This window comes from Ranitomeya variabilis, chromosome 5 (assembly GCF_051348905.1).
Source record: "Ranitomeya variabilis isolate aRanVar5 chromosome 5, aRanVar5.hap1, whole genome shotgun sequence".
NCBI classification, from domain to species: domain Eukaryota; kingdom Metazoa; phylum Chordata; class Amphibia; order Anura; family Dendrobatidae; genus Ranitomeya; species Ranitomeya variabilis.
Window position 1 is genome coordinate 548022820 of NC_135236.1, and position 14371 is coordinate 548037190.

The window sequence follows — 14371 nt, forward strand, 5'->3', positions numbered from 1 at the left end:
TTCTAAAAACTGCACTCCTCAAGGTACTCAAAACCACATTCAAGAAGTTTATTCACCCTTCAGTTGCTTCACAGTAATTTTTGGAATGTGGAAAAAAAATTAACATTTACTTTTCTTTCATAAACATTTTCCTTTTGACCTATTTTTTTTTACTTTCGCAAGGGTAACAGGAGAAAGTAGACCATACATTTTGTTGCGAAATTTGTCCTGAGCTTGCCAATACCCCATATGTGGGGAAAATCTACTGTTTGGGTACACGGCTCAGAAGGAAAGGAGCTGTTATGAATCTGCAACACGGGACTAAGGTAGAAGGGGGAAAACTGACCCTGCACTATGACAAGGCTGAAATCCTACGATGGAGTGGGCGACCCATTCCCTGCGGATTAAAAAAAATGGAAATTTGACGAAAATTTAGAAAATTTCGCAATTTTCCAACTTTGAATTTTTATGCCCTTAAATCACAGAGATATGTCATGCAAAATACTTAATAAGTAACATTTTCCACATGTCTACTTTACATCAGCACAATTTTGGAACCAAAATTTTTTTTTGTTAGGGAGTTATAAGGGTTAAAAGTTGACCAGCAATTTCTCATTTTTACAACACCATTTTGTTTTAGGGACCACATCTCATTTGAAGTCATTTTGAGGGGTCTATATGAAAGAAAATACCCAAGTGTGACACCATTCTAAAAACTGCACCCCTCAAGGTGCTCAAAACCACATTCAAGAAGTTTATTAACCCTTCAGGTGTTTCACAGGAATTTTTGGAATGTTTAAATAAAAATGAACATTTAACTTTTTTTTCACACAAAATTTATTTCAGCTCCAATTTGTTTTATTTTACCAAGGGTAACAGGAGAAAATGGACCCCAAAAGTTGTTGTACAATTTGTCCTGAGTACGCTGATACCCCATATGTGGGGGTAAACCACTGTTTGGGCGCATGGCAGAGCTCGGAAAGAAAGGAGCGCCATTTTACTTTTCAATGCAAAATTGACTGGAATTGAGATGGGACGCCATGTTGCGTTTGGAGAGCCCCTGATGTGCGTAAACATTGATACCCCCACAAGTGACACCATTTTGGAAAGTAGACCCCTTAAGGAACTTATCTAGATGTGTGGTGAGAACTTTGACCCACCAAGTGCTTCACAGAAGTTTATAATGCAGAGCCGTAAAAATAAAAAATCATATTTTTTTACAAAAATGATCTTTTTACCCCCAATTTGTTATTTTCCCAAGGGTAAGAGAAGAAATTGGACCACAAAAGTTGTTGTGCAATTTGTCCTAAGTACGACGATACCCCATATGTGGGGGTAAACCACTGTTTGGGCGCATAGCAGAGCTTAGAAGGGAATGAGCGCCATTTTACTTTTCAATGCAAAATTGACTGGAATTAAGATGGGATGCCATGTTGAGTTCGGAGAGCCCCTGATGTGCCTAAACATTGAAACCCCCCACCAGTGACACCATTTTGGAAAGTAGACCCCTTAAGGAACTTATCTAGATGTGTGGTGAGCACTTTGACCCAACAAGTGCTTCACAGAAGTTTATAATTCAGAGCCGTAAAAATAAAAAATCATATTTTTTCACAAAAATGATCTTTTCACCCCCAATTTTTTATTTTCCCAAGGGTAAGAGAAGAAATTGGACCGCTAAAGTTGTTGAGCAATTTGTCCTGAGTACGCTGATACCCGATATGTGGGGGTAAACGACTGTTTGGGCGCATGGCAGAGCTCGGAAGGGAAGGAGCGCCGTTTGACTTTTCAATGCAAAATTGACTGGAATTGAGATGGGACACCATGTCGCGTTTGGAGAGCCCCTGATGTGCCTAAACATTAAAGCCCCCCACAAGTGACACCATTTTGGAAAGTAGACCCCCTAAGGAACTTATCTAGATGTGTTTTGAGAGCTTTGAACCCCAACTGTTTCACTACAGTTTATAACGCAGAGCCGTGAAAATAAAAAATATTTTTTTTTCCACAAAAATTATTTATTAGCCCCCAGTTTTGTATTTTCCCAAGGGTACAAGGAGAAATTGGACCCCAAAAGTTGGAGATGAAAATACCGTCTCAAGACCATTCAGTTTTATCCAGGGAGAAAATCAAATGATTTGTATCTTTTATGTAGCTTGGAAGTTTGATAATCAGTGGTTGCAGATACATATCCACCCAGACACTAAGGTTTTTACCCATGCTTCCAATACCTGCTACTATGGGTCTGAATGTAGGAGGAAAGACTTCCTTGTGGATCTTAGGCAGGGAATGGAAGATGGGGATTATAGCGTGTTCCACAAATAAATCCTCAGACAGTTTTTTATCTAGTGCTCCTATAGCAAAACCCTCAGAAAGCAGATGTTTTAGTTTTTCTGGAATACTTCAGTGGGATCATGCTGTAGTCTCCTATATGTGCTGTTGTTATTTAGCATCACCATGTTCTGCTGTGCATATAGACCTGCATTCAATAGGACCACAGCTCCTCCTCTGATCTCCTCCAAAGCTTTCCTTCCTGTTTTACTCAGGTTGGGTCTGTTGTGGTTAAATGAGGATTTCTTGTTAAGTTCTGTCAGGTCCTCCTCTATGCATTCCTGGAATGGATCCAAGATATTAGGTCTTGAGTTGACAGGGTAAAAATAGGGTTTTTTAGATTTATAACCAGAGTTTACATTTTTGATGGATTCAATTGATTCACTCTCAAGGGTCCTCGGGTCACTAATGGATCAAAGTTCTGGGAAAGTCCCTATTTCACCCAGTGTGGTCAGGTCACTCTGTGTGGTCAGGTTCTGTATAACATCATGATCTGATTTTTCTTTGAAAAAGTGGCATTTTAAAGTCAACTTTCGAACAAATTTATTTATATCCAGTAATGTTCTGTACATATCAAATTCATTCGTAGGGGAAAAAGTGAGACCTTCAGATAGAATCTCCATTTGGGTCTCACTAATTAGATAGCTGGAAAAGTTAATTACCACATTTTTCTTTCACCTATGTGGATATCTTCTTGTTGTTATGCTTCTTGTTGTTATGCTTCCTGCCACCCCTTCTCCTGCATCTCGTCCGTTTTTTGGTAGTGCTTGAGTTGGGGGGGTCTTTCCCAAATCTTTGGTCATGATGAGGGGTAAATAATTGTCTTTCATAAGAGGAATCAGACATATTTCCTGAGGTATACTTGTCTGAATTTTCATGAGAGACATCCGTATCAGAGAAGTTAACCCTTCTTTTTTTGGTAATTCATCTGTCCATTTCTATTACTCCCTTTCAGGACTGAATTAGGTGATTTATATGGTGCACATCTTTTTTCATGCCAGTCATATACCGCATTACGAATATAATCCTGATGGTCCCTTTCAAATTTGCTAATTTTAATTTGGGTAATGTATTCCTCAAGCTTGTTGAGATTTAGTTTAATAGATTTCATCCATTCATCATATTGTTTCAGAGATGAGTATACTTTTAAAGAGATTTTAGTCCCATCAATTTGTCCATGAACTGAAGCTAAAACTTTCTCATCTTCCTGAACAATAATTTTCATAAGCTGAATGGAGCAATTATCCAGGACCTCATAGCACGATTTCTCAAAGCTATCAGAAAAAATAGTATATAAACAGGGGGCGTCAGTAAATTACCATATGCCACGACTCAATAGCACATAATATATATAGGAGAAACACGAGTCCAAAAAATGGGCTAAAAAGATAAAAAGTACCATAGAATTATATTTTATTCAAAATCCATTAAAAATACATCATATGCAATAATATGCAAAATAGTGATTAGTGACTAAATACAAGGTGCATCAAAAATTCCAGGAACCATGGACGGAACATCAGGTAATATATTATTGCGGTATTTTATAGTTTATATACATGTGCAAACTAGCATTAGGTTGCGATGTGCAGGAGGTATAAAGGTATAAACCCTAAGTATAAATATATCAATGGTGCACCCTCTCTGTATCAGCCGCACATCGCATCCCAACTATCCGCAAATATAAATGTGCATATAGTATACAATAAGTTATTTACCCATGAATGTCTGTAACCGTCAATCCAGGTCCTGGAAAAGTACCCCTCCAGGGTACTTTTCCAGGACCTGGATTGACGGTTACAGACATTCATGGGTAAATAACTTATTGTATACTATATGCACATTTATATTTGCGGATAGTTGGGATGCGATGTGCGGCTGATACAGAGAGGGTGCACCATTGATATATTTATACTTAGGGTTTATACCTTTATACCTCCTGCACATCGCAACCTAATGCTAGTTTGCACATGTATATAAACTATAAAATACCGCAATAATGTATTACCTGATGTTCCGTCCATGGTTCGTGGAATTTTTGATGCACCTTGTATTTAGTCACTAATCACTATTTTGCATATTATTGCATATGATGTATTTTTAATGGATTTTGAATAAAATATAATTCTACAGAAAAAATAGTAGTTGCTTTCTTCTTGAGTCTGAATCCCCTTGGGATCATGTTTTTACTGATATACGCATTCAATGTGGTAAAGTCCCACCATGTTTTAAGTTCATTTGTTTGTAATTTTCTAATAGTTTCATAAGGTTATCAAGTTCACATGATTCCTTTGTGTAGTCAGGTTTGTTTCTTGAGAATATTTCTTGTGCCTTATTTCCTCTAGCTGTAAGCTCTTCCTCTGATTGTGTGGTGTGTAGTCCTTGTACTGTGTCCACATTAGAAGCCATATGTGACATTTTAGTCAAAGGTAACCCATGTGTCTTGCTCAGGATATTATGATGGAAGGTTATATTTGAGAGGGGAGCAAGATCGCACTGAATATCAGAAAAGAAAAAGCAACAAAGATCAGCTTACCTCCTCTCAGTCCCACTGAGCGGATCATGCAGTGCTGCAAGTAGTATTGTGAGGGTGATCTCTTAAAGTGAGATCAATATGATTGCTTGTACCTGACCAAATATAAGCTGAGTGCGCGCTTAGAGGCCAAAGAATGTATCAAACACACAGACAGATACACATTCCTCTCTCAGTCAAAGTCGGTGCCCAACTGAACTTTATTCTCAAAAACAAAAGAATATACTAAGAGCAGGAAATAAGGGGGTCGCACAACTTCTGAACAGCTAGTCACTTTGTAATTGGTCCAGTCCAAGCTTCATTTCCAAATATGGTGTATTCCAGTGCCTTCACTCCTGCATTCCAAAGATTCCTTCCAGGACAGTTTCAAGGATCTCCAAGACAGCTTCAAAGACACAATCGCCATCTTGCTACACCATATCTGAACTGACTTATATAAGGTTTAATAATTGATTTTATTAGCCATTTTCTCCTTCACAGTATGAAGGTGAAGCAGAAGTCCAGCGTGGGTGATGTCCATAAAAAATAACTTTTATTCCATTTTCATTAATAGCACATAAGTCCAAAATCCATCTTTATATCCAGAGACACAAAAACGGGTGATTCATACCAGTGACAGTCACAGGCTGAAAGTGCAATTAAAAAAATTGTGAGCTGATCTTTGTTGCTTTTTCTTTTCTAACAAATATAATGCTCCAGATTCAGAACTAGCTCAAAGGAACGTCAGGTTTATAGGTTCTCTAATCAGCCAAACTGTTTTCAGCTGTGCTAACATACTTGCACAAGGGTTTTCAAGGGTATTCTAACCATCCATTAGCCTTCTTACACAGTTAGCAAACACAAAGTACAACAACAACACTGGAGTGATGGTTGTTGGAAATACATATCTATGAAGATATTGCATTAAAAACCAGACATTTGCAGCTAGAATAGTCATTTACCACATTAACAATGTATAGAGTGTTTTTCTGAATCGTTTAATGTTAGCTTCATTGGAAAAATCTGTGCTTTTCTGTCAAAAATATGGAAATTTCTAAGTGACCCTAAACTTTTGAACGGTAGTGTATATATATATATATATATATATATATATATATATATATATATATATATATATACATTTATCTCCACTAAGATGGCGTTGGCTGATAAGTTAGGTGAAACAAAAGATACTGCTGCGCAGGTGGCGGTGCCATCTTGGAAGAGGCTTTTTTTTCTCTAGCACGATGACGCCGCCAGCGCCTGCACAGTGGCAGCTATCGGATCGCCGGATTGGAGGTGTGGCCGGCGCTATCATCAAACTGATTATTTTAGGAATTTATGGATACCATTAAAAAGAATAATTAAATGCATATTGTGGATGCTATCATGGTGCAGCACAGGCTCCCTCGCAGACGCCTGCCTGCAGAAGGGGATTTTTTCTTTTAAATACATAATATTGATTATGTAAAGTAGGGGGCAGGTTACTGAGGGATCAGTGATCTGTCAGAAGCCATACACATGAACACCTAATCAGAGCACCACATGAAGACCCCCCACAGGCCGCCATAGAGCAAGAGCATATCATTAACTCAAAACTAAAAATAAAGATTAAACAGCAACCACAAGATGGATTTCATCACCAGGTATCATTTTAATCAGTATAACAGCACCAGCCTGACACTGTCTGTAGGTTACTGAGCACAATCCTGCTGACAGGTTCCTTTAAAGAGAACCGGTCATCTGATTACTGCCCAAAGTGCGGTCAATATAAATCAGAGCCTGGTGGTTGCATGATTGTAGCCTAGTTTATCTTTTCTCTGTTATGAAACAGAGACCTGTCAATCACCTATAGCGGCGCTGGGAAGAGCCGGCCAGGGGACAGTACAGAAATGCATAAGAGAAAAATATACCGTACCTTAGCTGCAATCCCGCTGCCAGGTTCTGATTGTTGCTGCCCCTCGGTTTGGGCAGAATGAAACAGATGACAGATTCCCTTTAACCACATCAATCTAATATTTAAAGATGTATTCACCATAATTTTTTTCTTTCATATAGTTATCTTAATCAGTGTTAGAATATCTCAAACCTAAATTAACTAATATACAAATGTGTATTCTGCTATTTGCACAAAGTTACACGTGTAATTTACATGTTTTGTTGTAGAACTCCAAAGAAGATGATTCTCCCAAAGAGGTTAGTTCCTACAAACACACATTATTGTACATGACAATAGATGATTCTTCAAATTCTACAAACAGAATAGATAATGTATATCATAATCATCTGTGTTCTTATTAGTCCAAGGTCTGAAGAGACAGGGGTGACACAAGGGTTCTGACACTGTCATGGTCGGCAATAGGTATAACCCGATGGGGCATATTTATCACTACCGTCTAATCCTGAGACAGTGCACTCTAAAGACACATTTACACTGCAATATTTACACTTAAGATGCTATTCTTTCTTAAAGGGGTTTTATTGTGAATACTCTACAAACAAAGTACTCTCACGTAGCAATTGTAAAAAAAATACAAACCGCCACTCTATGTTACCTGAAATAAGCTAGCCACACATGAGCCATTATTTCCTTGCTATTTTTTTCTCTTTATCATGTTAATAATTTTCCTAGCTTGGGTATGCATGAAGACAATTATCATAAAAATGATGTATAATCGTGGTTTATGCTTAAATGCTGCACCCTTTTTCATGTGCAGTAATAGAGTTCACATTTACAATCTAAAGAGGTTGAATGCTTTCAGTAATCTGTTATTACTTTGTAGATCTTGTGTTTTTTACATGTATTGGGGCATATTTTTTATACTCTCCATTTGTCATACAATGGAAACTTGAGAAGTGCAAGATTTACTATAGTAGTTTCTACCCTATATATACAGGGTGGTCCATTTATATGGATACACCTGTGTGGGCCATTTATAAAGTTGGAGCCAACCAACTGGTTGGTGATATCAGCTTCCTGTTTGTGGCACATTAGTTTATGGGAGGGATAAAACTTTTCAAGATGGGTGGTGACCATGGCGGCCATTTTGAAGTCGGCCATTTTGGATCCAATTTTATTTTTTTCAATGGGAAGAGGGTCCTGTGACACATTAAACTTATTGAGAATTTCACAAGAAAAACAGTGGTGTGCTTGGTTTTAACGTAACTTTATTCTTTCATGAGTTATTTACAAGTTTATGACCACTTATAAAATGTGTTCAAAGTGCTGCCCATTGTTTTGGATTGTCAATGCAACCCTCTTCTCCCATTCTTGACACGCATATAGTAACACCGCAAAAAAATGCTAGCACAGGCTTCCAGAATCCATTGTTTCAGATGCTGCACATCTCGTATCGTCACAGCATAGACAATTGCCTTCAGATGACCCAAAAGGTATAAGTCTTAGGGGGTCAGATCAGGAGACTGACCAGTCTAGTGGCCACCAAGGTCTCTCAATCTGACCCCCTTAGACTATATTCTTTGGGTCACCACCATCTTGAAAATGTTTCCCCCTCCCATATACTAATGTGACACAAACAAGAAGTTGATATCACCAGCCATTCCCATTTTTTTCATGTGTAATTGTTTCCATATAAATGGCCCACCCTGTATTATGAAATGTTCTTCAGTATCAGCATTCAAGAAAAAGTATATGGAACTATATTCTAATGTTAAATAAATTTAGGAGAGGCATAAACTTTAGAGTTTTGGAGGTTCTTTGAGAATAGAAAAAAGTAAATAACTAATTGTCCTTATAAATAAATTCCTAAATAGTAGCTGCATATAATTGGCAAATCGCAAATCACTTTGTTTATGGAAATAAAGACTATAAAAGTAAAATGGCCGCCAACTTGATGTGCTCAAAAAAACCTATCCTAGAATGTTAGGCTAGGTGCCTGCAGTAGGAAGCCAATGAAACCTACACCATGTATAGTCTTTCAGAATGACAGGGTAGACAACTGTGTGAGAAGCCTCTTTTTCTTCAACCCTCCCGTTATCTCCACTGTTAGATCAGGTAGACAGGGTGTACAGTATTATGAGCAGCTTATTTTTAGCCACTGGCATTTACAGTATTAGATGAGATAAACAGGGTGGACAGAAGTTTGAACAATCTCTTTTTACATTAGCACCACTAGTATCTCCATTACTACAGACAGATAGGGTGGACAGCAGTGTGAGCTGTTACTTTTTGCCTTTGCATCCCTGGCATCTACAGTACTAGAACATACAGACAGGGTGGATATCAGTGTGAGCAGATTCTTTTTCACCTCAGCACCCCTGATATTTCCAGTGTTAGATTAGATAGTGAGCAGCCTCTGTTTACCTCGGCACACATCATATCTCCATTATGAGACAGGGTGGACTGCGATGTAAGCAGCCTCATCTTACCTTACCTCCCCAAGTATCTCCAGTACTAGATCAGATAATCATGGTGGACAGCACTGTAAGCAGCCTCGTCTTACCTCACCTCCCCTGAAATCTTCAGTATTAGATCAGATAGACAAAGTGGACAGCAGTGTGAGCAGTCTCGTCTTACCTCACCTCCCCCGAAATCTTCAGTATTAGATTAGTATTAGATCAGATAGACAAAGTGGACAGCAGTGTGAGAAGTCTCTTTTTACCTCATCAAATTTGGTATCTCCAGTATGTAAGAATTTATTTATAATAATATTTGGATAGTATTGGAAGTTTAATCTTCATTGAAATCAACCATTGTTTTATTATTTTTCCATTTCAGAAAAATCAGGCAAATCATGAAAAAGGTTTGTACACATTATATTTCTATCAGAAAGACTTGCAATAACACAAACTCAAACCACTAATGCCATGTCAGCAATAAAAAAGGCCAAATGGCAGAATATATCAGGGTCGTATTGACAGTAATTATTGGAACACTCCACTGATTAGGCTTAGGAGCAGTGTAGTAGTAGTCTTGGTCAACAGATCACATTGATGCTTTAATTTGCAATGTTCAGTAGATATGGGTGAAGTGCGGCCCGCGAGCCACATCCGGCCCTCTGGCAGGCACAGTTGGGCCTTCTGACCCAGACAGACTAAGGGCTGAAACTGTGTCCCACGGGCTGCACCATGCCATCCCTCACTTGCCGTCCATTCGTTACCGCCGCTCGCTGTCACCACTCTGCACATCCTCTGGATGAAGACAGCAGTGAATACATTGGTGAAGGTTGATGCTGATCGCCCCATCTTCTACCAATCAGTGTGCGAGCCAGCATTTGTGATGAAGACATTACATCACATCAGCTTTGCCTGCGGTGAGTCAGAGCAGAGGTAGAGCATGGGGGAACTGATGCAAGGTGAACAGGTTTTGTTGCTTTTTTTACGTGTATGGGATATTTGCATATATATGTAGGAGGCTGTGTGGCTATATACTGTACATAGGGGGCTTATGCTGTATATAAGAGACAATGTGGGGCTTATGCTGTATATCGGTGGACTATGTTGGACTCATACTGTACATAGGTAGCTATGTGGGGCACATGCTCTATATAAGAGGCTATGTGAGGGCTCATGATCTATATAAAAGGCTATGTGAGGGCTCATGCTGTACATAAAGTGCTATGTGGAACACATGCTGTATATCAGAGGCTACATGGCGCAGATGCTGCATATCAGAGCCTACATGAGGCACATGCTGTGTATCAGAGGCTACATAGGGCACATGCTGTATTTCAGAGGCTCTAGGGGATACATGCTGTATATAAAAGGCTAAATGGGGCATATTTTGTACATGAGAGGCTACGTGAGGCTCATACTGTATATAGGAGGCTATGTGTAGGTTCATACTGTATATGGGAGGCTATGTGGGGGGCTCATACTGTATATAGCAGGCTATATGGGGACTCTTACGGTATATAGGGGTCTTTGTGTAGACTCTTAAGGTTTATAGGTGGCTTTGATTGGGCTCTTACAGTATTTAGGGGGCTGTGTGTGGGCTCATACGGTGTATAGGGGGATGTCAGCACACTTAATTGTGCTCAATATTAAGTTATATAATTAATACTAATATAAAATAATTATAATTAATATGTTAATATTAGCCTATGATTTCAACCCTCCACAACAGTCACGGTCTCTCATGTGGCCCCAAGGGAATATGAATTGCTCACCCCTGATATACAGTATTAGTCCTTATACCACTTTCCTCAAATAACAGGCCTAAGTCCACATGCTAGAATTGTGAAATCCAAAGAATTAAAAATCACTTTAGTTAATTGTTTTCTTTTATGAAACAGAAGTATGTTGCAAAATCTATTTAATTATTATATTTTACTTCTAGTTTAACATTACAGCAACTCCTCATTTAAACTGTGAGTATTGCCTACAACAATTTAGTTTTTTTATTTGATTATTGGTTTCTAGATTACTTATTTTGAAACTCCCATACAATTTTTTGGGTTGGAGAATCAGCATGCTTGGTCAGATCTCCACATCACCAGATTTAGGGCTACCCATGCGCATTAAACTAATTTCACCATCTACGGGCTAATGGGCTCGGCTGACTGCCTTATGAGATATTGGGGAAATTATGTACACATTATATTGGGGGAATAAATGGTCAGGCTATTTGAGTTTTAACACCCAACTTTTTTTATTCAGGAAATAAGACAAAGCAATAAAATGCATGTGTATTCAGCAAAACCAAATATTCAAATATATGGTGGAGTTGGGAGAGATTGATGAAAGAGGAAATAGCTCACGACGGGATGTATATGTGTGTGTCCAATCTATGGAATTTCTCTACAGCTATACATGACACTTTATAAAAATCAACATTGTATCAAGTTCCCAATAAACTTCTAAATGGGTTGTCTGGGCATATAATATTAATAACTAATCCCTGGAATTTGTCATAAAGTTCAGATAAGAGGGTTCTGACTCCTGGCATCTCCAGCAACCAGCTGTAGTTAGCATAGCTGGCAGCCAGATGTAAGCAATGAATTGAGCTGAAAAGCACAGCTCTATTCAAAGTTTCCATGTAGCTCCTGGGGACGCTGGATGTCGATTCACCACCAAACTGATATCAATATTATATGCCTGGAATACTCCATGAATGGAATATTAAGAAGACATTTCACGAAATGTTTCATGTCGAACTGGATACTTGATGTACTAGTACCAGCAGAGTAGAACAGCACATTTTCTTTTTCATTTTGTCTTTCTGTGGTTGAGATAGTAGCATTTGTTAAGCCTAAATAGGTGTTATGAGATAGTTTTCACTGGAAATGTGTATTTCTTCTACCTGTATAATGTTTCTCAATCATAAGCAAGAAGCAGCACACTGGAGAAAGAACACCCACCCCCAAGAGCTTAGAGCAGGTTCCTCAGTCTCAGATGTAATCACAATTGTGACCCTGAGTCACTTCTAATGAACAAGCCATAAGTCGGGGAATTTAAGTAGTCCAAGGTCAAGAGCCAGAAGTGTATGTCATAAACAGGGGAGAGACAAAGGTGGAGTCAGGTCAAAGTCTGGGGTCAGAATACCAAGGGCAGAGTGCGTCAAGGCAAAAGGGTTAATACAAATGGGTAGTCAAATGGCAAATCCAAGGTCCAGCAACAAAGATCAGAATATCAGAGTACAGAGAAAACACACCACTGAGCTCAAAGCTACGATTGGCAATAGTTCCAACATAGTGAGCCAGCTAAATGGCCAAGCAATCACCCTAAAACGGCGACACATGGAAGATTTCCAGCAGGCCCGGCTTCATTGGGCTACAAGGAATTTCCGTACACAAACCTGACAGCCCAGCAATCCTCTGCATACTATAGGATAACCGATCTGTCACTGACAATGCTGACAGCCCAGAAAGCCCCTGTCATCCATAGGCTGGCTGAGCTGTCATTCACTGTGCTTCTGGGACACAGTGAGTGGCAGAAATGTGACCGCACTTTTGTTTGCTGTGCTCAAGCAACTTGTAATTGCCCTGCAGCGAGAGAAGGCTGTCATTATGTGTCACACAGGGGCAGCCTGTTCTGGGCTACTTTTGTGTGATATGTAATGACAGTCTTCTCTGCTGATCCTTTATGCCCAACAGACATAAGCGTGATACTAATACATCTCTGGATAGACAATGTGGGATGAGAAGCAGGTTAGACCTGGAAATGAGGATTATGTGTCATTACATCTCACACACTGAGAAACCTTTTATAAGCTATAGTGAAGGCATGTTCTTTCTCTAGTGTATTGCTGCCTGCTTATGCAGGTCAGCATCATACATACATTTGCAATGAAGAGGTGGAATTTAATAAAGTTTTATTCCACTCTGCACCACTAATACAACTTATGCCCAATTCAACACACACAATAAATTGACACATCTACATGCAAAAATGTATTACCTCCTGTGATTTTACTGTAACCTACTCCCTGAGTTCTCTGCAATGCCTTAGCATATTACATGGTGATATGCTCAAACACATAGTAAAGCAGCAGCATCTATTTCTGTTGAAATTGTAATTTGGAGTATTAATCAAAAGCTATAACCAACCATCACATAGATTTCATTACTTTGCTTGTGGTATACTCTCCTGGATTTTCAAGAAGTCTTCAGAAATGGTCAGAGGACTACTACCTAGACCTTCAGATGAACAGTTTTGCCTCTTAAAGAGCCTGGAGTTTGGTCTAATGGACAACTCAGAAGGGCCAGTGTGGGCTGTCTTTGCGCTCAAGACATGAGTGCCAAAATGTCTGCCTCTCACAGGGTCCACTGGCATGATAGTTATCCAATGATAGCTGCCAAATGAAATGTATTATTAAATGTAGGGAAATGTATTATTACATGGCAGCCAGGCAAATTAATCGCTTTCTTTGTTACACAAGAACTGCTTGAGGTTTCCAAAAGGGGAGCTGCACTCCCATGGTTTTCTCTATGAGACACCTCTTCAATTTGTCTGACAAGAACCCATAGAGAGGTACCTACTGAATTGGAGGGGGTCCACCTGCTGATGCCCACATGGTCCAGAGGTTACCCACTAGATCAGAGGATATTTACGGTATCACTTTTATTAGTTTAAGTGAAAGCTTTTACTTTCTACCCAATATAATATTATACAAGTTTAACAATATTTTGTTTGCTTCTTTCTCCAGGAAAATATTCAACTGATGAATGAGAGGTTTCATGTTGGAAGATAAACTGAAGATGTTATATTTTTGCTCCTTAAATGATATGGAGAATATAGTGTAATGTTATTTCTTTAAATGTACATATAAATTGAATAAAGTCCATTCAGCATACTATGAGATTTCTCCTTTTGTCATATTTCAATAGTGCTTGTAACTTTATTTTCAGTGATTTTTTACATTGGGTCCTTTTAATCAATCAAGGAAAACTTACTGCATATCTTCCACAGTCTAGGTTATCCAAAGTCCACCTGACTAATGGATACTATCATGACAACAAAGTCCTTAACGACCTTGGACATATAGGTACGTCCAAGTTTATCTCCCTGCATTTCATGCGGGTTCTGGTGCTAAGCCCGCATCTTTCCCTGCACATAACAGAGATGTGATCAGTTGTCATGTGCCTCTAACAGCTG

The 14371-nt window shown here is 38.9% G+C and overlaps 1 protein-coding gene across 6 annotated transcripts in view; it reads left to right on the forward strand.

The window, feature by feature from the left end:
* LOC143776465 (uncharacterized) overlaps positions 1–14072 on the forward strand; it is a 156447-nt gene extending 142375 nt beyond the window's left edge. For all 6 annotated transcript variants that reach the window (XM_077265880.1, XM_077265882.1, XM_077265885.1 and 3 more), the window contains 4 exons: positions 6983–7012; positions 9555–9579; positions 11115–11145; positions 13923–14072. In XM_077265880.1, coding sequence (XP_077121995.1) covers positions 6983–7012; positions 9555–9579; positions 11115–11119 — 60 coding nt within the window. In that variant the 3' untranslated portion in view covers positions 11120–11145; positions 13923–14072. The remainder of the gene's footprint in view (positions 1–6982; positions 7013–9554; positions 9580–11114; positions 11146–13922) is intronic.
* The last annotated feature ends 299 nt before the right edge of the window (positions 14073–14371 follow it).